The sequence below is a fragment of the Pseudochaenichthys georgianus genome, chromosome 16 (genome assembly GCF_902827115.2).
Source record: "Pseudochaenichthys georgianus chromosome 16, fPseGeo1.2, whole genome shotgun sequence".
In the NCBI taxonomy this organism is placed as follows: domain Eukaryota; kingdom Metazoa; phylum Chordata; class Actinopteri; order Perciformes; family Channichthyidae; genus Pseudochaenichthys; species Pseudochaenichthys georgianus.
In genome coordinates, this window is record NC_047518.2 from 28,445,366 (window position 1) to 28,473,155 (window position 27,790).

The 27,790-nt window shown below is 42.0% G+C and overlaps 1 protein-coding gene across 2 annotated transcripts; it reads right to left on the bottom strand.

Annotated features, from left to right (window-relative positions):
* Positions 1-73: 73 nt before the first annotated feature.
* Positions 74-27,019, bottom strand: shc1 (SHC (Src homology 2 domain containing) transforming protein 1). 2 transcript variants are annotated; one of them, XM_034101641.2, is made up of 13 exons: positions 26,791-27,019; positions 9,708-9,872; positions 9,410-9,480; positions 8,916-8,979; positions 7,729-7,848; positions 6,493-6,546; positions 6,078-6,129; positions 5,202-5,328; positions 4,956-5,103; positions 4,419-4,476; positions 3,955-4,071; positions 3,104-3,360; positions 74-2,949 (listed from the first exon to the last, which is right to left on the bottom strand). In XM_034101641.2, exons 2-13 carry the CDS (start codon positions 9,867-9,869, stop codon positions 2,821-2,823), a joined length of 1,359 nt encoding a protein of 452 aa, XP_033957532.1. In that variant the 5' UTR covers positions 9,870-9,872; positions 26,791-27,019; the 3' UTR covers positions 74-2,820. The 2 variants fall into 2 exon arrangements, with proteins under 2 accessions (XP_033957532.1, XP_033957531.1); XM_034101640.2 differs by lacking the exon at positions 26,791-27,019 and having other exon boundaries at positions 9,708-14,695.
* Between the last annotated feature and the right edge of the window lie 771 nt (positions 27,020-27,790).

Sequence of the window (27,790 nt, forward strand, 5' to 3'; positions counted from 1 at the left end):
TTATCTTATAAATAAAGCCTTTCCAACAAAGGGCCACACCCTCAGGCCTAACACAAACTCACAGAGAGAGATGAATGATATATGTATTTATATATGCAATCTATATTTTCAGATACAGGTGTAAACACAAATGTTTCCCTAAAAACTTACTAAAGTACTAAAAAACAGAAACACAGAAAGTAAAAATCAATATCTTTGCACGCTATTCAAAATTAACCTTTGGCTTTCACAAATTAAAAAGTACAACAGCATCATCAACACTATCACCATCACCAACAACAAACAACACATTAAAAAAAAGGATTTTCATGCAACAAAGGCATCTGTGATGAAGGAAGATAACACGGGACTGGTTCACTAATGATGACGAGGGTCCAGTGGGTCAGTTTATGAACACACACTCACAGTAATGGCAGATATTAAAGCTTTAGTTTTCCCATCTCTGACCTACAAAAACCTAAACAGGCAGAGTGTGTGTGTGTGTGTGTGTGTCACTGACCCAGCTGTCAGTCAGGTATGTGTATGTGTGCATTACATATGAACCCACTTCAGGGTCTGACGACTAGTTGACAGTTAAGGTTTAGCTTAAAAGATCCCTTGTCATGTTTCAAGAGTTTGGCATCGACTTCTTTGACAAGTTCAATTGGATTCAAAAGAGCTACCTCAGTGCTGTGTTTTTTTCTCACATAAGTGAAAACAATAATCCAACACTGAAATGACCAATCAAAATTCTATGTTATTTACAGATGGTCAGGAAATTACCCCTCCCTCCAAGATGACATCAAGTATCTGTGACTATAAGCTGAATGCGAAAATGTGCATCAGAGGAGATTGCCATCACTGGATCTGTGTGCGAGTGTTTATTGGAGTGTCATTTTTGCAAAGTCTTTGTTTAACTGTTTAACTGGCTTGTGTGAGATTCTCCTGTTGTCGACTCTACTACATTTGAATTAAGTACATAAGGTGACTGCATTGAAGTGACGTGACTGCATTGAAGAAACAAGGCACAATTAAAAAGATATAAAAAAACAACAACATCATCATCATCATGAACTGAGGAAGGAGAAATAGAGAAGGACAACAAAATAGCGTGAACTTCTCCCCCCTAAATCCTCAAAGTTTGTGAAAGCAGCACACTGAGGAGCAACATTTGGCTTGACATTAGCAATGCTCCGAAAACAGTTATGTACTTTTTGTTCAGTTACCTCCAAACCACCTCATTTTCTTTTTTCAAAGCACATTATTCCCTCAAGTGATTGAGGGAATAATAAAAAATAAAGCAACATCACGATTCACAAAATCACCTTAACAGTTACAATGATCATTTTGCAGAGGGAGAGTAATTGCATGGACTGTTCAATGTTTGCCTACATTTAAAGCACTCTTTTTTTAAACTGCTTTGCTTTCAGTCATAATCCTCCGTAAAGATATAAACCATAGATTGTCAGTGCAAACACACACTAAGTGTCAAATCTCTTAACATACTTGCTATTGCGAGTTTTTTGGTGACACCAATGCACAATTAACTTACAAAATCTCAGTTTTGATTATGTAGTCAAACACAACACCTAGATTCTTCTCCCCCTAAATCCAATTTTAGTATGCATATTAAATCTAAACTGTCTCCCAATGCTGTAAGCCTACATGATAGATAACTGCCGATAGTTGTCATGGCTTTCTCTGCTGTTGGCAACCAATGTTCTTTGGCATGACAGGTGGTGCAGACCGTGTGTGGTTTAAAAGTGTGTGTGTGTGTGTGTGTGTGTGTGTGTGTGTGTGTGTGTGTGTGTGTGTGTGTGTGTGTGTGTGTGTGTGTGTGTGTGTGTGTGTGTGTGTGTGTGTGTGTGTGTGTGTGTGTGTATATTTACAGAGGGTTTAGGGAGATACAGCTGTTTAGATCCTCCTCAGAATGTCCTAGAAGTAATGAGTCCCAAGATAACAGTTACAAAAAAAAAAGGACATGGTCATTGGCATAACAATCCCCCAGTTTTGCATACAGGCTTTCATCATCGCCAGGTATCACTCCAGGGGTCAAAGTTCAAAAGTCCTTAAAAGGGGAGTGGCTTGGGGCAGCCTCCCCTGATTAGGTTGGAAGCAAAAACTCGTTTATGCATAATCCCCAGGCTTTTTTTCTTTTTTAAAGTCAGGTTTGCTGCTGAAGTGCTCCATTGACACTTGAAGTGAAGAGTTTATGTCTCTGGAAAAAACAATCATTACCATCCAGTTCTGCCAAATATGCTCCAGCGACAGTGTGAGGAGGGAAATAATTTTGCTGAATGAAACAACACACGGTTACAAGCACTGAACATCTCATTCAATGTCCCATTAATGCTCCTTTCTTCATGTTTGAGTCCTTTTTTTTTGTACAAGATTCCATGTATTAGTTCTTATTTTTTTCTCATAAATTGCATGTTATTTTTTTTTCTTATAAAAAAATGCATTTTGTTTTCCGCCCTGTTTTAAAATGAGCAAAGGGCTCCTCCCTGGTTCACAGTAGGCTGTTGAGAAATTGCAGCGGTGCTTCTCCGTGTTGGAGGGGTGCGCCTGAAAAGAGTTGGGGGTCGAAGACTGCAGTTCATAGTTCAGCTTTCAGAAAGGAAAGGAATATGTAGCAACAGCAGCAAGTGTGTGATTTACAGAAAAATTATATTTTTTTGGCTTTCTTTGCAGTGTTGTGAGCATATTTATCATTGTGTATGTATGCGTCTGTGTTTAGTGTAGTGTTGCTGTGTTCAAAGCATATGAAGGTGTCTTTGTCTTGTGTTGAATTGCTTCAGGAGTGTGTGCATTTGGTGGAGTATTGCATTGGTTTGTGTAACGTTAGGCTCTGCGCTCTACTGGCTGTTGCAGACACACTTCGCTACCAGCAGATACGATGGGGAGTCTGTTGTCCATGTGGTAACTGATCAGGTGACTCACACTTTCAAACCGATGGTCTTTTGTGCGGACCTAAAAGACATACAAAAAGTGTTAAAGGCAAGTTTGAAAAGATACAAACCTATACAACCAAGTGTTAGGAATACAAAATGGCCAATTCATGCTTCTTCCTCCCCTTTGTAATGTCTCTCGCCCCTTATGATCTCCTCCCCCCTTCATGACTCACCACTCCTTCTGGGTCGACTAGTAGCAGGTGTTTGGGCTGACCCCCCTGCTGTCCCGTGAGGACATACTGTCCAGGCGTGGTTCCAGACTCTCGCACGAGGAAGTCTCCATCGCGGGTCAGAAGCCTCTCTGCCTCCCTGCGACTCAAGCTACCGTGGAACCAGGACTCGCACTGCAGCTGCTCCACCAGAGGGGGCGCCGCTGACACCGAGTTTGGACCACCATGTCCAGAGACTCCCAGGGCATCGTCAAACGGCTCTATAGAAAATAAATACACATATAATTGCATTATTTTATTGTTTATGCACATGTATAGGGAAACTCATGTTCCTCGTTTATTTTATAAAGAAGATGATTGGACCTTATCCAAGTGAAGCGCATGGATTGACAGATGCATGCTCTACTCTGATAGTGGACTGTGTCTCTAATGTGAAAAGCTTTACGCAGTCAACCAATCATGTAACATAAAATGCCCCTGTAATGGACAAAGGCACTCTAATTCCCTTATCATCCTCCAAGACTGCCTTCTGCGGCCAGCTCCACTCTTCAATTAGCCTTTCATATGGAATGTAAAGCACACACTACTCTGCTCGTCTCCTCAGTCAATAATTAACCCCTATTCTTTCCACATGGTAACATAACTGCACATTTGTGCTACCGGTATTTCTGTTCATTAAGCTTTCAACCCACAGAATTTGTAATTTACAAGAAATCATATAATAACTTATTTCAGTTATTTAATTTCCCTGCACTTATTCAGTGTGTTTTTAGACAGCAGTCCATTTCAGCTTCATTTATCAAGCTGGTGTGATATTACTAACACATAATAGCAAGACTGAGTAAAGCACTTACTCATGTCAAAAGCATCTCTGTGAGCATTTCCATTGGCTGCAACTGGGAGACGGGGTTTGTCAACGTTGACGTATGAAGGGTCATCGAACAGTTCTCGCCCCCCTTCTTTGGCACCCACTAGAAGAAGGAAAGGAAAAAACAGGTAAGCGACCTTAGCACAACTTTTCCATTTCTTCCTTTGCCATGCACAGTTGATAGCTTAGTTACAATTAGCATGGGGGTTGTTGAGTTACGGGACACCATGTTGTGTGCAGTCAAAGTGACCTTGACCATTGTCCACCAATATCTATCAGTTCATCATTGAGTCCAATTGGCTGTTTGTGCCAACATGTTGGTCGCAAGTTTATAGATTGAACAAATAAAGAAAGACATAGTATTGTAAACAAATGAGTGACTGAGTTCTATCATAATTGTACCTGGATGAAAATCTGTCCAGTGCCTTACAGAGACAGGCAGAGACTCACCTGGTAGAGGCGGCAGAGGCTGCTTGTGGATGTCATTCTGGCCTGGCTGTCCATACGGCTGCAAACACAGAGGAATAAAAACAAATAATGACTCATAACCACATGTGGGCTTGCTCTTAATAATAATAATAATAATAATAATAGATTTAATTTGTTAGCGCTTTTACAGGTGCTCAAAGACGCTCTTGTGTCTATATACACAAATATATTCCTATTAATAGGGTTACAAAGAGTCACTGTCAATTTGTATAGCACAAACAGAGCAACTCATATTATTGCCCTTTCATTTTCTCGTCTTGATGATAACATTTTAAAGCGAGGTTTATTAACTGGTGTATCATCTATTGACTGCAGTATAAGTATAGTTTGGATGTGTTGAAGCAGTATCTGTTGCATTTTTTTTTTTTTATTTAGCCTTTATTTATACAGGTGTAAAATCTCATTGAGATACAAGGTCTCATTTTCAAGTGGTAACACTACCACACAAAATGATCATCCAGTCATCAAGGAAGGCCATTTTATATGCATATTTCTCACCAGCGTGGCACCTGGGCGGGTCCTCATGTCAACCAGTCCACCAGGGGGAGGCTGTTTTCCAGGGAAATTATTATAGTAAGGGACGTCAGGAGGCTGAGTAGCCTCTTCATCTTCTTCCTCCCACGCAGAGCCGTCAAACGGAGCCATTCTGAGACAGAAAGAGGTGATTAAAACAGATAAGATGAGACAAAATACAAACACAGGCTCATGTTTTGGGCCCGAGTGAGGGACATGTTTTGCATTTACCTGTCGTGAGGTGTGACCAGTTTGGGAGGGTTCTTTAGGTACTGTTTGAAACGCAGTTCAAAGGCCTGGCCAATGGTGCTGATGACTTCCTGGGCTAAACCCTCTGAGCACTCCAGGATATGACAAGCTAGAGAAGAGGAAGCACACATGACTAATAAGGAAGCTGCAGCAACATGTACTTGAATGCAATAAGCAAAGATAGAGAAATATTTGGAATTGCAAGTAAAGAAGAATACAGTGCATTTTCAGCAGCAGTACATTCTTACATGTGTCTTGAATAATGACACTTAGGTAGTTATGACTGAATTGCATAGAGAACACGAATAGTTCTAAATATAATAATATAGTTTTAAATATGTAATTTTTCTGTTGCTCCTGAGCTAAATGCGAAACAGGGAATTTTATTTCCATCCATTTTAGAAAATCGAGTCACATGTTCAAATATTTAGTATAAGAGCATGACTAAAGCAGAATATGCCAAACAATTAAAAACAGTTCTGTTATTTGCTATGCCTATTTAGTGTTCAATGTACTGTTTCTTCCTTCACTCTGTAATGTCTCAGCTCTAGTGGGTGACTTCTCAAATTCAAAAGAGGGTAAAATATGAATAAAGCCATATCATTAATTTAATAGGATTCATTATAATTTCATAAAACATCTTGTTCTCATTTATTTACAGCATTATACAGAAGTACATGTAGTAGCATTTTCAAAACATATTTCACCACCCAGAGACTGAATGTAGATAGAAAATGTGGAACTCGTGTCCCGAAGGATCGCGGTCAGAGTTCTGCTCAAACCAAGTTGAACATGACTTCAATATGATTTTTTAAGAGCCTCAGATGCTGCCTGAGTAAAGGTGTCCTTTCTGCTCACCTCTCTGGTTGACTGGGTCTTTGGCCACATATGCTACATACTCAGCCGTATCCTGAGGGAGACAGGGTGAGAAAGTTAGGAGGGAAGGGTACAAACATATCAGAAGGAAAAATTGAAGGGCAGGTTTAAGATAGAAAGGTTAAACAGAAGAATAAGAAGAAAGAGATCAAGCAAAAGCTGCTGTCTTAAAGTCAAAACAGAGGTTAAAAACATACATTGAGCTGAAAGAGAAAAAGACAGGAAGTAACAAGATCAAGGTTGAGAGAGAAAGACTGCAAACCAGCGAGGCAGCAACGGAGTGAGTGGCATTCTTATGAATAGACAATGACAGAAGACAGGAAGGAAGGATATGCAGGCTGAAGAAAGATGGAAAAAGGCCAGAGTGAGATTTGAGCTGAGCTAGACAGTGACTCACTGGGTCTCCTCCAGAGGCGAAGGAGATGGACTGCATATGATGGTTGGCGATTATCTGTGGAGAAAAAGAGAGAGAGAGAGGGGGGAGAGAGGGAGACAGAAGGAGAGCACGTGGGTGACATGAAGTATGTGGGAAGTGAGATGAAAGCATGTGGATGGAGAGACAAATGTGGAATCATTACTGGGAAAAGTGCTTTTCCCTCCATTGAGAAGCATCAACTGCAGCAGAGATACACCTAAGTGGGACGGCACATGGAACACCTTTTGAACAGTCTGCAGCAACCACCCATTCAGGATCAATAAAGACATCAACACTGGCTAATGCTCCGTGCACAATGTGCGGTCTATGTCTGAGGCTTTATTTGTGAATGGATGTATGTGTATGGCATGTTTCTTTGTGCACTGCACTATCCTGTGCTGATGCCACAAAGAAATAAACATCATTCAGCAGTTATTAACTCATAAGCGGAAGATCACTTCCTGCCCCGTGGCGATGCAGGAATGAAGACGATGGTTGAGATTAGTTTGTGCTTCATCCAAAATAAACGAGGCAAGGGAAGAAGCCTATTACTTCCCTGGGCATCTTTAAAAGGTCACAACACATACAAATATAACCTTGAGTTAAGTGGATATTTATTAAGATATTTTCTTGATTTAAAGTCTAAAACATATATTTTTTTAACAATTCAAGTACGACTTTATGTGGGATTCAAGCTAAGTTAAATCTGATGTTTATATTAAATACAGAGTAAAAGTGACGGATATTATGTTATTGAAGCTTTAAAAACATTCTTTGAAATGATCATAAAACGTATGTAGTTCATTATAGTATATATAATTATGATAAATAATAATCAGGCGTTTTACATAGTGTAGCCAACTTTAAATGACAAACAATATAATATTTAAAAAGTTACAAAAGTTAAAAAAGTTACAATCGTATAAAAACAATTCATTTCTAAAAATCTTTTTGAAGTTAGTTTTTATAATCCTTAAATCCACATGAAATACCTCAAGCAGAGAGATCTTCAGGTTTGCTCTGCTTCAGTAAACTGCACAGGCTTAGTGCTCTCCAGATACCAAACACACCTCTGGCTACAGAGCTCTAACTATCAGACGCATCTCTGACTCAGTCACATCTCTGGAGATCAGGGACAACTGTACAGACACCAACGGAGCTTTTTAAGGAAAAATACACAGAAAAGCAGCTTCAAGTGTGAGCTGGTTGTAGTCTAACCTGTTTGCAGTCAGCGGCCAGAAGGTTGAGGCTGCTGGTGGAGATGGTGAGGGTGATTGTCATGCCGGCAAATTGCAGGTTACTCTTCCCCAGGATGGACGTCATACAGCGAGAAGATGGCTGAGAAAGACAGGGATTTCATCAATGAGTAACAAACGAGGTGCAAAAACATAAACAACAGCCTTTTTGTTGTACTCCAACATGGCGCGGTCGTTCATTGAGTCCCCCCCTGTCTTTGCATGAGCCTGTGGGCGTATGTGTGGACATGCCTGTGTGTGTGGGAGTGGAAGAACAGCTGCAATTGTAAAAATGATCCTGTCTCCAAGGCCAACTGTGTCCAATGAACATCGAGCATACTGAAGGCTGGGCCAAGAGCGTCACTCAGACCAGCAGTCTGCGGTGACCCCGAACAGACTGCCGAACATATAATAACCACCTGCCCTTTATATAGACCACCCTCGGAAGCCAGCCTCTTCGACGTAGGACCAGAGATGCGGGCATGGCTACACAACACCGAGTTGGACCTCTGACGTTACACGAAAGAAGACCAGCAGTGTTGTGCCTCAGAATATTTGGCGTGCGCTGTGAGAAAAATAGCATCAGGGCAGGATGCACATTGCTCAGCCACATTAACCTCAGTCCAGCCAAATCCGAGGGACTGCTTTTATTCTAGTTTACATCCTTAACTAGATGTTGTCTGGTGCGCCAGACATTCCTTGTTTAAATCCTACTCTGACAGCGGGCTGCAGGATTTAGCCACCTGTTTTATTGAGTGTTTGGGTGGATGTTTAGTTCTACAGGAACACATGGAGTCTTAACGCAGCAGACTCTCGACTGCATCTGCGTCTCTTTAATGCTTCTCTGGCCAGACAGTGGCTCCACACATGCTACTACTCCACCTCTCCAGCCTCCCTTGTGACAAGAGGGTGGGAAAAGGGAGACTGGAGAGTGATTGGTAATTACCTGCGAGCAGGCCACTAACCGCAGAAGAGTACAATCATCCTAAATCAAGATCTGTGTGTGTGTGTGTGTGTTTGTAAGTGTGTGACTGAATAGCCAACTGACCACAGAGTGGACAATCAAGCTAAATCCAGCTCTTATCCTGAAAACCCATTCCCACCGCCCACTTAAGCCGTATAAATAAATAATGCCCTGTAAGGGTGTGTGCTTGTGTACATGTTGTGTACCTTTCTCCGGCGCTGGGCTCCTTTGGCTCCGGGCACGGCCTCGCACACCACGGAGATTGCCTCCCTGAAACACAACATGCAAGAATTACAATAACATGTCATTAATCCTTACACCTTCTCGGAATCACAATTATGTGGACAATTAAGTGAGAGCTGGCAGTGGCTGATTTAATTTATCATCCCTACACTGTGCTCGTCTTTTCCATGGAGACAAACATCACTACGGAAACCACAAGGATTCCAGAACATTCTAATTTAGGGGATGCAAGAGCTGCAGGCGTGCACACACACAGTCAGAAACTAACTGAGTAAGAAACAAGCAAGCAAGCAAAAGCGAACGGAAGCCGAAGAGGCGGCAAATACATGTATGAGAGGTGGGCGGTGCTTTTTGTCTGACCACACTTCCCCGCACCATCTCGCCCCCACATGCAGCGATGAGAAATTAAGTGAGCAAAATGGCCCGCCAGTGACAGAGGAGTAGTGTGTAATCTCACCTGGTGACCTGAGTTCTGGTGTTGAAGTCCAGCGCTCGCATCGACTGTAGCACTTCCACGCAGCCCATGTACTGAAATAGGAAACAGGAAGGCAATGCATTAGCATCAGACATTTCCTGCATCACAGTCCCATTGCACAGATGGAACACAACAGAGGAAGAAAAGCAATGGCGTTTTCTTTTCATTTCTTGAGTCTAAAAATGTGAGAGAAGGCGGTTTATATGCATAGAAACTTTCTGGACAGAGGGATGTGTGATTATATATTTGAGGGGGTTGTAAGAGTGTGCCAGACGCTCACCCGGACACTGTAGGAAACACCGGCGGTGGTGACCACACTGTCGGAGTGCAGCCAGCCGCGGGTGGGCTTGTTGACAAAGGAGCCATGGCGCGTCCACTCGTCTCCTCCTAGCTGCCCTCCTTCCACGCGTGCCCTCCTGGACGCCCCTCCCAGCCGGTTCATGTCCTGCAGAGGAGGTCGGGGAGGGGGAGAAGGAGCGGTTAAAGGGGGAATTAGGTGATGAAAAATAGGGGAGGAGCTGGAGTTACTCCTGTCGTCCCCAGAGGACTCAACAGGCGCATGGGGCAGCTGCAGCCCTCTCGAGGCCTTGAGTCCAGGGAGAAGAGTGGCAGAGACACCCAGGCGGAGGGATCCCAATCTGGGGAAGAAGGAGCAGAGGGTGGTGGGGCTGTTCTCAGCCTGGCGGGGAGAGGAAGGGGGCAAGATGGGAGTGAGAGACGAGGAGGAGAAAGAGGAAGGTAAACCAGGGGAGGGAGTGAGCGGGGTGGCAGGACTGGATGGATTGGAGTTTGTTTCATCAGTTGAGCTCAGCGATTCACTCCGAAAGTGGGTGTACTTGGTTTTTGGGACGAGCTCCATAGTGAATCTGCAGTGTCAGTCTTTAAATCCACACAGTCTCTCGTGATTCAATCAAAGTCGTTATGTCTCAGTATTCAATGCGTTTCTCTATAAGGACACACAGCCATCTGTATGTCTCTGTCAGCATAAGAGCAGCACCCATCTGTCTGGTTTTCTATCCTCCGCTCGCTACCAGGCGGCTGAAACCCAGCTGCTTTAAAAACAGCTGTACCCACGATGAAAGGAGAATGAGAGGGAGAAAAGTTGGATGTCCCAGTTAATGGAAGAAGCCGATGAAAATTATTTCTTCTGCACCAGTGCATATCATGTTGTCATCAGTTCACTTTTAAATCTGCATCGAGGTTCATGTGTTCCCAGGGACTGAGGACGACAGTCTTAGCTCTCCACAAAGTGTTCGTCTTGGAGTTTTTGCCACAATGTAAACCAATATCTGTGAGTATCTTGAGCGGACTTAATAGCCTCTCAGTGAGGGCCTGTCATCCAGCTGTCGGCTTCACCATGGAGAATCAACACAAGTGATTGTCTCTCAACGCCCCCTCCCATGTGTCTTTGCACTGAGGGGTGCAGTCTCATATGTGATGTCTTGACACGTGTGTGAGGCTGTATAAATCTTCCCTGCCCACAATGCTTCTTAAGATTATCTGCGTGTGTGTTGTGGTGTGTACATGCGTTGGAAGTGTGAAGCCTTTTGGCAGCTCTATCCTGCTTGACACATGCCTATACAAATCCTATTAGCAGCCAACAAGGGGGTCACAAGGGGGTTGCGCGCATGAACACTCCAGCAACACACACAGTAGACAGCTCCAATTGTTTTTCGATACTACAGTGAGCACCTGCGGAGCTGAATTAAGCTGCTAAAGAAGAGAGAGGCTGACTGATGTATGGCTAGCATCCAACGCAGCACACTTTCTTTAACACTTTTGAGTGCATCGTAATCTCAAATCTTACCACGCGTTCCTGTTTTACTCCCTCTCTTTTTTCCTCCAAATGATATCATGTCCTCTCTGAATGGCCCTGGCTCTCTCCCTCCCTGCGTCTTCTTCTTCTTCTCCTCTCCTCTTCCAGATAACTTCTGGCCCTGCCCCGTTCTCTTTCTCTGCACACTTTCCTCCCTTCTCCCTGTCTCTCTTCTCCTGGAAGCCCTCTCTCTTCCTCCACACAATGTACTCTGCCAGTCTCTGCCTCTCCAACGCCTCCGCCCTCTCCCTCACCACCACTTCCTCTCTCCTCTTCCAGATGATCTCTCGCTCCCCCTCACCCCCTCCCTCGTATGCTCTCCCGTTCTCCAGGCTGTCTGGTTAACAGTCCCCTGTATAATATATTAATGGTGAGCCCTGTCTTTCCGCCTCGCCAACTTTAATATTAAGGATCTAGAGGCCAGACACGGTCACCTATTTAGACACAAGTAGAAAACAGAAAAGAAGCGAGTGTAAGACTGGGCCGTTAGAGTTTGGCCCGTTCCTGACTCAAGTTCCTGATATGGCTAAAACAAGTGTCCTTGGTTCAAGTGTGTTTCCAAAACTGGCCAACTAGAGCACAATTAGTTAGTGGTCAGCTGACTCTGAGATGTTGTCTGTGTCTGGTACAGTGACACACTCTGCACTAGCACACTGGTGATGTAACACCAGAGAATGTAGGTCATTGGCTGATGATGACTACCGGTGGGCTTGTGATGGTAATGAGACCTGAATTGTCCGGTTTGAGCCCTCAACCCAGCATTCCCTGAATGGTGCTGGATGCTCCTGGGAGTTGAACTCACCAAGCTGGAGAGGCTCAAATAAAACTGTTGGTATGTTGAGTTTTTATTTGCAGCTCTCTTCTCACCCTATTACTTGGTTACTGCGTGGTTTAGATTGTAGTCAGTTTCCTGAGAGAAGAGCTTTGACTCAGCCCTATATGATATGAACAGGCCACGTGTTATACTCTGGAACCTTATCTAAGGCAGGGCTTATCAAGCAGCCGGTTAGCTCTCAGTTCTAGTTCACACTACTGTACAGACGCTGCATAACATCCCTTATTCTGCATAGTCCAACCTAGAAGGCAAGCAACAGTCTGTTTACAGTAACAGTCTCTTGCAGAGTCCAACTAACTAAACCATGTGCAGCAGTTTGACCTCAGTAGAAGGTAAGGCAGTCCTGCAGAAAGCTGGCTGGCCTACACCTCAGTGCTGTTTACGCACCTGTTGTATTTAAAATCTCTTGACCTTTACTCCCTGAAAGGAGAGCAAGATGTACACCACCTTGCCTACACCACTTACACAACTCTGTGAATCTGCCACCGAAGTTTTAGTGATGCCAAGTGAGGAGGTTGACTTTTCCACACACTAACATTTCCGAAGTGAACTGTGTTCAAAGAACTACGCACCAGCTTGTAGTGGGCGCTGAATGCATGGTAAAGGAACAGTCGCCCACACCAGTCTAGCACCACAGAGGGATTGTCTAGTAATTCTAGCTAGTCATCCATCTGGTCCTGGCCAAAAAGCACCATGGAGGTTAGTCACACTAACGCACTGCCAGACAGGGTGGGATGATCTCCAGAAAACTGTAAAGAAGTATGGCTGGAAAAAGTCACAAAAGACACCCTGTATTTGGACAATCAAAAAGCAGGCACAACAAACAACACCGTCTGTCACACACCTAATTCAAACAGAAATTAGTCTTGAGAGGGAATTAGTTCTTAAAAAGGCAAAAGATCCTAAATGGACACACAAGAGGAACATCGACACAGGGATGCTCAGAGTTTCAATGCCCTGCCCGAATTGTTTAAGTGCACAGAACACAATGTAGGTCAGGTGACTGCAGGGGAAATGACCCTCTGCAGGAGGATAGATCCTGACTCACCTACACACAGACAACAGACCGTCACAAAGACAGTCCTAATGATCAGTGGTTAGTGGCACAGCAGCTGCACTGAGTGACATGTACAAGTGACACAGCACGATAATCTCATTTATGCAGTCATTCCTGATATTGGCAGCTTCACTGATGAAAATTGTAGTTGCCGATAAAGGTGAGATCAAGACAAGCGGGGCAGCGCCGATTCACACTAGACTAAAGCACAGAATGGGGAGGGGGAGACAGGTGACCTGAAACAACCCTGATTTTCGGAGACGGCTGCGCTCCGAATAGACAAAGGATGTCTAGTAAAGAGAAAACATTCTGAGAAAGAAAGTCTCAAAAAAACCTGCACACAACCATGCACTTAGTTTTTCTTATCTACACAACATACACAGTTATCCTAAGGGAACAGCACCGGTTTTAATATACAAGACACAAAAAACTACTTTAAATCTTGTTCTGTCTGCAGCTCGTTGCTATGGCAACAGACATTAAAAAGAGATGCCTGCGGAGGAAATTTACGGAGAAGTTCCGACAACCACAGAAAACTGCTTTGTCAAATCACATGACAGCAATTAGTTGCTGCATCAAAGGCTGCACATGGAGCTTGTTTTCCAACAGCAGGAACAACTAAAGACTCAGAGAGAGATCAATAGGTTACAGGAAATGATCAAAGTTTGATTGGCGTCGCGCCAGCCATAAAACCCAATCAATGTTGACATCCCATGTCGGCTGCATGCACTGATTCCGACTATGGCATGCAAGACTGTTATTATATCAAAAGAACAATTAGAACTTTCCTAATTACAGTATAAACAACAACAGCCACACAAACCACTTACTTCTAAAAGACAACACTGATGTTTAGAAAAGTTGCATAAAACCCTGAATATTCTCAGCAGCAGCTAACAAAGATAGTGATTGTATAACGTCCTGCAGAGAATGCTCATAGAGAATAGAAAGTCATGTCACAAAGAGTCTATGTTTAAAAAGACAAACAGAAAAGTCATTCAAATAGTTTTGGATAAAGTGAGTCTGATCAATATCTCTAAGAGTTTTGTTTGTGAATGGCTAAATAAATAGTTCCCTTTTTTGGTTTAAAAAGCATAGAGTTGATAATCCATGGTGATTCATCTAAAGCTTCTTTTTTACATGAGAACCACATTAATTTGTAAACAGCCTCAGACTGTCCGGTCTTCTGTCCTCTCCTTCCTCTTTCTGGCTCTCCGTCCGTCCACTCCCTGGAAAACGTGTTTCTCCTCTGATCCGCTCGATTAATTCACAAAGTCACTGCCGGCAGCTCCATCTATCCTCTCCTCCGTTTGGCTGCCTCCTCTTCTCTTTACTGCCCTCCTCTGTCTCTCCCTCTCAGCAGATGGTGTGATGGCAGTGCTGCCAGGATGGACAATGGCACTCCTTCATTGTGCTCCTCTTCTACCCTCTCGCCTGTCTCTCATTCCCACTTTCCTTTCACCTCTGTCTGTTGGAGGGACGCGCACGCGGTCTGTCCTCCCCTCTCAGTTTGGGTGGGTGAAGCTGCCTCCCATTTTCTCTTTGACTTTCTCTCTCTCTCTCTCACACACACTCGTGGCTGCTGCCTCTGCCTCCCCACCTCCCTTTCTTGCATCCTTCCTGTTTCCTCCCCCTTCCCCCCACCTCTCTGCAGCCTCACTCATTTAACAGGGTACATGTAAGATGCACAGTAAGATGCTGCGCTCCTGCACATTAACGCACACAATCCAAGGGGAGATGGAGATGTGGCTGAAGGGAGGAAGGGGTGAGGGGAGAGGGGGAGGAGAAGTGTGTGTTTGTGTGTTCATGTTGGCTGGTCAAGTCTCCTCCCTTATTCATGTTTGGTAACCTGAGAAACAGAATAAAAAAGAGGAAGGGAAAGAGAGAGAGGGAGGGATGATGAGACAGACGGGGGGGAGAGAGTTCATCCTCCCTCTATGGGCTGAGAGTGTAACATGAGGTCACTATTTAACCTTGATGAAAGTGGACAAAACAAAAAAAAAGGACAAATATGTTCCTTCACATAATAAACAGTCTATGTTATTACTATAACTACAGCACTAGGGGGAAAAGGACAGGCAATTAGCAGGCAAGCTCAATAACAAGCGAGTGATTCTGTAGAGGCAAACGGAAGCAGAGGTCCCCACAGAAAGGTCCCGACACTCAAGCGTTTCTGATAAGATGGCAGTATAGTGGAAAGCAGAAGAAAGCACACATAGGGTGACGTGGGGACACAGCAGAGTGGATAGCAAGGAGTCCTCAAATGACACCCCAATGTTCAGTCCCTGCAGTACTACGTCTGGCTACTACACCGTCTTGTAGTGGTTAGATAGTAGTTAGTAGTTAGGTTAGTGTGAAGGATGACAAACAGAGAACTGCAGAGACTTGGGGCGTCATCTAAGGTAACATCCATCCCCATACAACACACAGTGAGCAGCAGGACCCTCCACCCTGCCTGTAACCAGTGAACACAGGACACACTGTGGCTTCGGGTTGATAAGAAGATAATACTGATTTATTAAGTGCATCTTTATGTGCTCTATTACATTACTCAGCTGGCAGTTTATGAGTTACATCCAACTAAAAATAATGCAGTCTCGAGCAATAATCCCACAAACGTAAGCCTCCATGATCATAAAGTTGGATCAACACCTTTTTTTCTTTTTTATATTCTGTACATTAAAATGTTAGTTTGTAGCCTTTATTTAACCAGGTGAAGCCCCTTGAGATCAAAAGATCTCTTTTTCAAGGGTGACCTGCAGGACATTAGTTACCCATGTAACATAAAAACAACAGAACAACAATAAGGATGACATACAACATAATGTACAGGGTACAGTAGGGCTGTGCGATTATGGCAAAAATCATAGTCACGATTATTTTGGTCAATAATTGATATCACGATTATTAAATACGATAATTCATTGACTTTGAAAACATCCATTTATTGAACTTTAAAACAAATACAAATAATAATTTGAACAGTATCTTTTTAACTGTTGATTACCCTGAATGTATAATTCAACTGAAAAACCAATACAAAAATAAATGATAGTTATATTTACATTTAAATAAATAGTATCAAAAATAATAAATACAAATAAACAAGATCAATATTTTGGAGCGCACTTCAACAAGCTACTAAACATATGTAAATATGATAAATACAGATAAGACTAAAATAAATTAGATCAAATATGCTGTCACAACCAAGCAAAGCAAAATAATCGTTTTTTCGATTATGTTATTTTCGTAATTGTGGCAGGCCAAAATCGTAATTGCGATTAAAATACGATTAATTGCACAGCCCTAGGGTACAGTTCACAAAACTCTATTTACAGTGACAGGTATCAAACAGCATGTCACCCAGCCGAGTTTTAAAATGATGCAGTGGAACCAAAGTGCTCAGTTTTAAACGGGTTTGCAGACTGTTCCAATTTATTGGAGCTGCATTTCTAAAAGCTTTCTTCCCTAAGACAGTCCTAGCACTTGGCACATATTAATAAATGTAGGATTTCTTTGAGGACTCTAGTATTAAACTGCATTTTTCAAACTAGATGTAACTGGCAACCTAGTGTAGTTAATGATAACTCACTTAAACCGCAATAGATTAACATACACAGGGCTGCACAATTACTCATGATTACACACTGGGACTTAAGTTTCCAGTCAAACACGAATCTACATTACTGGCATGCTAGCTATTGTGGTAACAAAGAAAAGAAGTCTCGAATCCTCTGTAAGTGTCTGGCAATATACTGTATTCAGTTTACTCCACAATGTGCTTTGTTGAGAATCGGTTAAATAATGCTTCTGCTGCCCCATAGAAACCAATATAAATGGGTCACAGATAGCTACATTTTTTTATTTTAGTCTTAAACTATTACAGTTGAATTATAATGAATTAAAAATAGAAATGCAGGGCACATCTGGAAGAACCTTGATTTCATGATATATTAAGAATTTAGAATTATTGTACCACTTCTAAAAACTTCAGTCTTGTTCATAACTAGTCACATTTAAAGCATATTTATCTGTAAAAACACCCTCTTTAAGGTAAGTGTGACAAATATTTACTTCAAGGATTGTTCATTTACTTTTGTTCAGCCTTTAACCTACCCTTATCTCTGAATCCTATATAAAAACCTGTTTATAACTGATTTACGTTTCAGAAATTAGACCTGAGGACCTTTCTATTTAATATGACTTTGTGTCGAGAAGGAACGACCCCTTTGCCATGGTGTTTTTGATTAGCTGGTTATATCATTTGAATGTCTTACCATATATTCCATTGGCCAACACAAGCTGCCTTTGAGTCTGTGACCCTAAAAACACCAAACTGCACATCAGCATACTGTACACACAAAACTCAAGGAGCCAATCACAGCGCACTGCCGCCCTCGCAGCCATGTGCCTCCCAGCATGCTTTGCTCCCAGGATCAGCTGTGGAGAGGGTCATGGGACCACCTTGATATGAACAGCCCGGTTGGTTCAGCACACAGAGACGCAACATTGACAGACAGAGCAAGAGCACGAGTGAGAGGAGAGAGGCAATCATCTAGTGTGCATGTTGAAACACACTGTGGAATGAAAGGAATTAACTGAAAGGACCGTGTGTGTAGGATGTTTGTGTCTCAGCCTGCCCAACGCAAGTTCACCAGTGTGTGCATATTGTTTTTTATGCAGGCAGTACATGAATAACTGTAAAAGCTGCATCGAGTCAGTAAGATGAAACAGTCGGAGACAGGCCGAGACAGAGCTCAGGATCTAAAGCACACACGCTGCAGGGCCAAATCGGCTGTCTGCTCTTATACTGTCTGTGTGTGTGTGTGTGTGTGTGTGTGTGTGTGTGTGTGTGTGTGTGTGTGTGTGTGTGTGTGTGTGTGTGTGTGTGTGTGTGTGTGTGTGTGTGTGTGTGTGTGTGTGTGTGTAATCTGATTTGTCTGCCTCTACACTAGGTCAAAATGAGCATAGAAGAGAAACGGGACCTTTTCCCAATTGGACGACAGCCAGCCTGAGACACTGTCTAACATCAGTTAATATTATGGAGACAAGAGAGACAATGATGAAGATGATGAGCACAGAGGGAACAGCGGGAGCAGGCTTAACTGACAAGGGAGAGCCTCTCTGATTGGAAAAGGTAGACACACACACACACACACACACACACACACACACACACACACACACACACACACACACACACACACACACACACACACACACACACACACACACACACACACACACACACACACACACACACACACACACACACACACACACACACACACACACACACACACACACACACACACACACACACACACACACACACACACACACACACACCCACACACACACACACACACACTCACACACACACACACACACACACACACACACACACACACACACACACACACACACAAAAAAATTAGGGGTGAGGGTGAACATTAGATTGGACAGGCATTCAGCAGGAGGCTTTTCTCCTGGTTTCATAGCTCACCACGTACACAGCAAACATGTGAGCTGGCTATTTTGGGTCCACCACCCCCTCTAACCACACTCCCAGATCTCTATATCCTTCCATCATTCCCTTCCTGCTGCCACTCTCTCCCTCCACTTACAACTTCCCTCTCGCTACAACCGTTTATTCGCCATTAAGAGAGCTACTTCTTTCTTTACTACTTCAGTTCCCCTGTTAATCTTTAACACCAGATTTTGTAGCAATGAGTAATACAACTGTTAAGTGCCAAGAGTTGGAATGGAAAGCTTTGTCAGGTCTTGTTTGCAGATTCTATGATCCTAAATATCCTGATTTAAGAAATAGCTTTTATACTCAATTTATACTATTTAATTTCAGCAGTCTCTTTATGTGTGGTATAGCTGCTTAAGCTAACATATTACAAGCTGCTGTTTTTGTTTTGTGAAGACATTCCTAAAAGGCAAGGTATTGAAAGTACTATTTTAACGTAACGTTTTATAAAAAGTATTTTACATAAGATTTACATTTATTCATTTGGCGGACACTTTGTCCAAAACGAAGTACAAAAAAAGAAAAGTGGATCAAAGTGAAGCTTTGGCCCATTGTTCCATGTCCCGACAGGTATTGTGTTGATACTATTATCAAAGAATGCATAACAACACAGAGTCATAGTCTGTTACTTTTGCCTAAACTTTTAATCAGACTTTTTTTAGGTTAAGGTAAAAATGAAGACTCTACAACATAAACAAATTAAATCAGAAAAATATGACTAAATATACTTGTAGATAAGAGATGCAATTGTGTTTGAGTTCATCTTGCTATATCACTGCTTTGGTTTGTATTTTAGCTAAATATGTTGAGGTAATCAAATAACAGAGTGGAGAATGTAGATCAAATACAAATATCACAATATTATTTATTTACCAACTACATTGATAATGATATGTATATAATTGTGATGATTCGACAATTATTATAGAAAAAATAATCAGTATGCATATAATGATTTAGTGGGTTAAGGTAAATAGCTAGAAATCACATCACTTTGCTGCAATTCAGCCTTTTAAACCAGGAAAAGACTAAGCTTAGGTTGTCATATTGCATTACCCAAAATCTAAGACAATAAACAGTATATCATATTGTCTCATTTACTTGTTTATTGACCAGCCCTCGTTTTAAGCGTTGCTTTAAAAATAAGTTGTATTTGTAATGTATCTTATTAAAATAAAGAGTATTCTACATTATAAATGCCTTATGCAGAGCCGGCCCAACCCATTAAGCGACATAAGTGGCCATCTAGCAAAAAATGAAAAAAGTGGAAAAAAATATATAAATAAATAATAATCTCAGTACACCGTCGCCGTGATAAGTATGTATAATTAATGTTGTTAATATGCCTAGATTACCTACTCTCAGCAGGTCATGTATTATATTATTGAGTCAATAATATAATACATTAATCGTGCTTTACCTGAACCTCATCATGACACTAGAGAGGACGGCAGGATTGTAATTTCCCGTGTTCAGTGAATGCAACAGAAGCAAGACACCAGACCAACAGAGTTGAATGGAAATAAACATCTGTCTTATCAGCTGACAGGTAGCCGACCTATCCTGTGAGCTGTGACAATGTTTAAACTGTCAGTCGGACTCAGAGTTTTTGAAGATAGACATAAGAAATGTTTTTCTTAAAAAAGACGACAATTCTTAAGTGGTTGCTCACACAACAACCCCAGAGCCACAGGTAAACAAGGTATGTAATTGTCTGTAAACTTTTAAATTATGCTTACATGTAAGAAAAGCATAAATTACAGCTACGTTGATGTTACTTTTAATCGCGGTGGTAAACTAAACCGTTAGCAAGTATCTATAGCTAGCCAGATATATTAAAAGGGGACCTATCATGCAAAATGCACTTTGTGATGTATTTTATACCCGGTGCGTCGGGGAACTCACGCAGCGTCAGAAAATAAAACCCTCTCTTTTCCTCCGTATCCAAATCTTTTAAAAACAGGGGTACAATGAGCGGATACAGATTGGCTGCCGATCTGACGTCAAATCGGCAACGGACCCACAGAAAATTGCTATCAGAAACAATGCCTGACGTGTTTTGGACGTAATCTCGTCTTTGTTTACATTAGCAAGCCTCGCTAACACTCAGAGCTAACCTGTACTGTAGAGCAGGGGTTCCCAACCTTTATTGTGCCAAGGACCGGCAGATACATTAAAAAAAACTCGCGGACCGGTTGTCAATTTTAACTGATTTTACCCAAAAAATATATTGTATATTATCGGGGCTATTAATACTTTTATCGGGTTTATCGGGATGACGTCATAATTCCTAATTTAGATTGTATGACAGATAATTATCGGTCCGATAATTATCGTGCACCACTAATTTTATGCAAAAAACTTCACAGATATGTTTTGTATAGGTATGGCCCTACAATATATTTTTCCAATATAGCATAATAGGTCCACTTTAAATAAACACTGTCATACAATCTAAATGTTATGTTTTTTAGCGTTACCTGGTGATTTCAAAGAAAGCTCTCTGGGAAATGTTGACTTACTGTTCGACATGAAGCTAGAACAGGGGTGGGCAAACTTTTTGGCTCGGGGGCCACTATGAGTTTTAAAATGTGTCAGACGGGCCGGGCCAGTAGCAGATTGGTTTGGCATCACAACGCTGTTATGAAAGTTTCTCTGGCACAGTTGATGTTAGCATAGCAACCGAAGCTAATCAGACTATCTTGACTACTTGTTGCAATCATATTGTGGCATAAGCCGTTTTCTACACGCATATTTTACCGGCGTAGTTTTCATTACGATTTTACTGGTGATGGCCACATGTAGCCCATGTATTGATTCCATCTGATAGCTGCAATAATACAACACAACAGGAAAACGTCTGCCTCTTCACAATGGTCAATAACAGTGAACGGATGGTTATTAAAGTAAGGTCAAATAAACAGAATCACACTAAGCCTGGTTAGTGTTGCCCGACTTTATATAAGTGTTTTTTTATAAGTGTGTGGTCGAGTTCTAGTCACTTTGCTCAGCGCTACTGCTTGTTACAACTTGTATTCGCCGTACAAGTCTAGAGTACGCCATCTAGTGGGATCAACTGAAATGCCGGGTATTGCAGAAAAAAGGCAAAATGAATGCGGTCTTTACTATAATTTGGACAATTTTGTTCCAATATTCGGCGGGCCAGATTCAAAAGCCCAACGGGCCGTATATGGCCCACGGGCCTTAGTTTGCCCATGCCTGAGCTAGAAGCTACCATACAGTACACAGTTGATCCTGAGTCCTGTCAGTTAAAGTGTTTCTTAGTTAGGTTAGCTAAGCATCAACCTAGCACTGAAATATATAGATGTTATGTGATAGTATATCTGAGAAAAAGTCAACTGAAATGGTGGCATAGTTGCCAGTGCTTTACGTGTCGATAGCATGTTTGAACGTATTTGCAGCAGTAAATGTGTCTGTTTGGCCACTGGCGGTGCCATAATAACACCTGAATTTAAATGTGCAACCTCTTTTTGTGACAGATTTTTTGCATGAAATTATAATTCTTCTGAATGATATTCCTATTGAAAGCTAGTTTCTATGTGAACATTATGAGATGGACAGCCAGATAGATTAAATGAAAAACAGTTATGAAATACTATATGACAAAACAAGAATACAGTTTAAAAAGGGGAGTGATTTGTAGGGATACTCCGATCGATCGGCCGCCGATCACTCACTCTCACGATCGGTGCTCTCTAAAAATGCCAATCGCGAGAGCCGATTGCATGACGTAAAATGATGACGTAAAATACATGACACTTTTCTCAGTGCGCTGCAAAACAAGCTCGCCAAAATGGCTTCACCAGACTGGCAGTATTTGAAGGTGTCTGAAAGAGACAATAAAATAGCGGTATGCAACGTGTGTGAAGCAGAAATCCTGCAGCTCCACCCGCTGTGACGGACCGGTGAGCGGAGCAGCACACACACTAATGGCGCGTTTCCACTGCAGGCCTCGCTCGGTTTGGTTAGGCCTTATTAGGCCCGGCTCACTTTAATGCTGCGCTTCCATTACAGTTTAGGAACTGGGGCAGTTACTATAGTAACGCAGTGTAGGCGGAGCCGTGACGTCATCTTCAATGAGAGCCCCAGAAAAACAACACAGCCGTTAGCTCTTAGCACTCAGAGCTCACAGCTCCTCATATCTGTTCAGAAACTAGACAAACGTTAAACAAGTACAAACCACAGACTGCCTGTGTCATGGCGAATACAGTCGCTGGTTTATTTATGTCTGTATAGGCCGTTGTTGTGAGTGTGGACGGTCGGAGCATATATAACGTTAGCTTAACCAAGCTACATTTAGAAAACACGCATTTTAAAAGGGTTTTTCGCCTGCCGTCTGTCTGGAGACTTGTCAAAGCATTAATTCATAGTTTTTACTAACCGGTATCAGTATGTTGTTACTTCGCCATAATTTTGAAACATGTATTACAATTAAATCACTGTCAAATATGTCAAAAAGTAGCCCCGGGCCAAAACTAGGCCAAGTGGAAACGCAACCAAAAACGGGCCCCGCACGGCTTGGCACGCTTAAAGCGAGCTACCCGCTGCAGTGGAAACGCGCCATAAGAGTTAGACCTTACACACTTAGCTATTTTATCTACCTCTGGAACTAGCTAAACTAGTTGTAAATATGTTTATTCTTCACTGTCGGGTCACTCATTACTGGATCAGTGAGCTGCATGAGATAATGACAGGCTGTCAGGAGAGAGAGAGAGAGGAAAAAAGAGCGCTTCCGCTCATTTCTCCCGTGTTATTATCCAAAGTTAATGTAAACTTGAATAATGTACTTCATTTGAATGAAATAATTATGTTGGTTGTTGTTTGTGGAAGCGCCAGTGAATGAGCCCCATTAACTGAGTTTTAAACATCACTTTAAATGGAAGATCCCCATAGGCCCACCCACTCGATCGGAGATCGGCCGATACTAATTCCGGCGATCGGCCCCAAAATTGGCGATCAGTGATACTACAGTGATTTGTAAAATATCCATAAAGAAAAATCTGTTCACAGTTCTGTTTAATATGGGTGTTGAGAGATGTATCCATAGATCTCTTAATTTTGCTCTAAAAGTGCACCAGATTGATGCTTTTAACTTCAATATTTAAAAAAAAAATCTTCCCCCGGACCCCCCCTAGAGGAGGTTAGGTCCACGGTGTTTACATGCTTATGTATACAATATGTGTGCTTATGCTAACATTATAAGACAAAAGTTGGTTCCGTGTTGTGTGAGAACGCGCTAGAGGGAGGGGGGCCCCCAAGCCAAAGCTCGCTTAGGGCCCCCAAAACTTACTGTACGGAGGCTCAGTCATTGGTGCATGTTCATTTATAAAGCCATGTTGGGTAAACTACCTTTTTATATCTGCTCTCTGATCTCTCGACGAATTGAAAGTACGTATTGCCTGAGATCTCATGATGTTGTTTTATTAAATGTGCCAAGTGCAAGGACTGTCTTAGGGAAGACAGCTTTTAGTTGTGCAGCTCCACTAAATTGTCTGCAAACATGTTTAAAACTGAGCACTTTGGTTCCCCTGCATCATTTTAAAACTCAGCTGGGTGACATGCTGCTTGATACTCATGGTACCTGTCACTGTAAATAGAGTTTTGTAAACTGTACCCTGTACATTATGTTGTATGTCATCCTTATTGTTGTTCTGTTGTTTTTATGTTACATGTGTAACTAATGTCCTGCAGGTCACCCTTGAAAAAGAGATCTTTTGATCTCAAGGGGCTTCACCTGGTTAAATAAAGGCTACAAACAAACAAACAAACAAACAAAAAGTCTAGGGCCGGCCCTGGCCTTATGAGTCTCAGTTTTTGCAGAGCAGGTAAATATTTCAGCGCCTTGAGTGTTATCACAATACTATTGTTGATGAAACAGTGGTAACACCTGATATTAACCTTTCTTTCCAGAGGTAACTTCAATCTCACACCCATCACATAACCTGGGGCTAGAAATGGGTGGAGGGGCCCTGATCTGTAAAAAGGAGTTAACTTCTAAAATGCAATCAGAGCAAGCCAATCTAAAAACACCATTAACTGTCACTTTAGTGTGACACAAGTTCTGCTTTTAATGTAAATTAGGAAATCCAAGCTGTTGTCACTTCTCATTTCTTACATCACACAGGACAGGACTTTACAAAAAATGCGGTTCACGTAGTGTACCAAGCACTTAGCATGTTGTACTCCAGCCAGCAGAGCAGGAGGAAACAAGCTGAGGCTCAGTCCCATTGTGTCGAAGTAGAGACGGACAACCACATGCTATGACCTCAATAACAACCTCCTACAGTTTGTTTCCCAGAACACGTATGCTCACACACATACAAGCAATCCCCCCACACACAGGTCTGCAGGCAGATAGATATAGCACTCACATCAGACAGAAACAAACACATCTTCACACACACACACAATGTCCTGTCAACAGCCTTGACGTGTTTAAGCAGCTTAGTACCTCACTGTGTTCTTTTTAATCAATAGCAAAGTATCACAAGCCTAATTCAAGGCTAAAATTAGCGCTAACATTCACTTTTTACAACAAATATTGTATGTCTGTGCGTGAGTCAGTGTATGGCTATGTGCACACACCTGTCAAAGCGAAGCTGCAACAATCACAAGTGTCACGATGTCCCGTCAATCAGGACGAAAGCTGTCACTGTTGACTGATACCGTTTGAGTAGAATTGGACAGATCCAATTTTAATCAAGTGGATTTTGAATTGTGCCAATGTTGTGATAGAGTGGCCGAGATTCTCCGCTCTGACTGACAGATTGCGTCTCGGACTGTCGTTGTGTTTGTCCATTTGTGTGTGTGTGTGTGTAGCCTAGGTGCACATGACTTGTTTGTCTGGGTCCTGACATATGTCTGAATTGACCATTTTTCGGATCAGCTGTTGATTGGACCTTCTCTTCCCTTCCATTTCATCAGCGGAGATAACTTCCTCCATATAATATGATGTCAGGGGGCTGCTGGTGTGAGCTGTGTGGCTGACCCTGATAAGAGCACTGAGCCCACTGCTCTCAGTCGCCTCAATCATCCCCCCCCCCATACCCTTGAGTCCCTTTCCATAATAGTCTGTCTGTCCTTCACTGGTTCTTGGTGAACTTTAACTCTGTCACAGTGACCCTGTTACAACAGATCTGAGGTGTGTTCTGCTGATTGGTTTCCATGGATACGTTTGGAGGAATGGTTCACTAAAGTTGTAACTTCTCTGTTGGATTGTGTACAGATTTGTTTGTGTGCACTGATAGGCTACAGCTTATCTCACTGGCAACTTATTACAACCTGAAGAGATTTAGCTTAACCCTGAACCCTAAACTTTATAGTTTTTAGGCTGGAACTAATCATAATTTTTCATTAATAATGAATTGGCCAATTACTATCTCAATTGTGTTTTCTATACAATGTCAGATAATGATGAAACAATTGTTCCAATAGGTGCAAATGTATTCAGTTACACTGGAAAAGATAGAACAACAAATGTTTGATTTTTATGAATGAAACAGTTATCATCGGGCTATCAAATAGTTGCCTATTAAGTTAGGGTAAGGACTTACTGACTCAACATGTATCATACTGACTCATGTTTGAGAAAAATGCTTGATATAACAAAAAGGCATTTTAGAGAGCTTTTCTCTATTCGTGTATTGAAAGAGGCATCAGCTTGAGGACAATCAGTTGACTTTTCATCATAGCCTATTTTAAACTAACTACAATACACAAATAGTGGCTGTGCTCTGTTTCTACAATGTGTTTTCTAAGAGCAGCTTCTGGGATTTAAAGACGTCTAAAATAACAAACCCTGAAAACGTGTCTGACAGCGTGAGGACGAACACAAGTTAACCATTTATGCTAATGTTGTTCATAGTTGTGTCCTGAGCAACATTTTTACAGTAACCCGACAGGCTTCCCTACACTGTGTCGTCTTATTATAACTCAAGGCAGGACAATGCTTCCCTGCGGGCACCGTTAATGTTGTAAGTGAACAGTTTCCTCAAACTTTTGAAGTGTACAATAACTGTGATACACTGACGCAGACCACGCAACAGAGTAATACCATGCCCCAAAAAAGTGTGGTCAACTTTAACGAGCAACTTACCAACTATCTTCCTCCCTTTCTCTCGAGTTGCTCCTCCTGCCCACCAAACTGTTGCTTCAGAAACTTCAGCTTAATTTCATCTAACAGGACAACAAGTCGATGATTGTTTTATCCCGCCAGGCGCCGCACAGTTTTAATAAACTTCATAAGAGATTAGTCTAAACTTTTTCTTTCCTCTCCCTTTCCTTCCTCCTCCCCCTGCCTCCCCCTCCACGGTCACGACAGAAGCCACTTCCGCGAACAAATGGCAACGTCATCTGGTTGGTGTGTGTGTGTGTGTGTGTGTGTGTGTGTGTGTGTGTGTGTGTGTGTGTGTGTGTGTGTGTGTGTGTGTGTGTGTTGCCTGTTTTGCACCTGGCCCATTCAGTGTTCATTGCGCAAATGTAGAAAACCCAGACTGAGCCAAAAGCAGAGACTTACCTTTAATAAGAACCACATGCGAAGTTTCGTTTTCGTGCTTAGATTTCCAGAAGAAGACAATTTAATTTTTAAAAGAAAGAAATCACAGTATTATCATCATCCCAATACCATAGTGGTTCAAAGTGTACTGAAGCCCTTAAAACGTTATTGGGTGAATGTGTTAGTATGAGGCGTTTAACCTATCATACAATTATTATTATTTTAAACATTAGGCCTAGCTAGTAGTTAATGAGGTAGACCTAAACCAAGCTTAAACTAACGCAGTCTAATGTAACAGTTTTGCAGTAAATTATACCTTTATGCAGATACATTATAGATGTTTTAGTTGAAAATGCTTTAGAGTGTTTAGATGGAGGATAAAGGCATACACTCACTAATATGGAATAGATAAAAACGGTTGAACTATTGCACAATATTGTGTCTTTCTATGCTAGTTCAAACCATAGCTTAGTCACCACATTATACACTATTTAAGTGACTGTGAAAGCCATACTATAAATAATACAAATGCCAATAACTGGTTAATACTTTGACTTAAATTGGCTTTTGATTAAGACTATAACTCATATAGCCCTGCTAA

What these genes read in the sequence shown, in the direction of transcription:
- shc1 (XM_034101640.2), bottom strand. Translation starts at nt 10,286, where the DNA reads ATGGAGCTCGTCCCAAAAACCAAGTACACCCACTTTCGGAGTGAATCG. An exon ending in AGACCCAGTCAACCAGAGAG is followed by an intron (nt 5,329 to 6,077) that starts GTGAGCAGAAAG and finishes CCTCTTCTCTAG; the next exon opens with CTTGTCATATCCTGGAGTGC. An exon ending in CCCGCCCAGGTGCCACGCTG is followed by an intron (nt 4,477 to 4,955) that starts GTGAGAAATATG and finishes CTGTGTTTGCAG; the next exon opens with CCGTATGGACAGCCAGGCCA.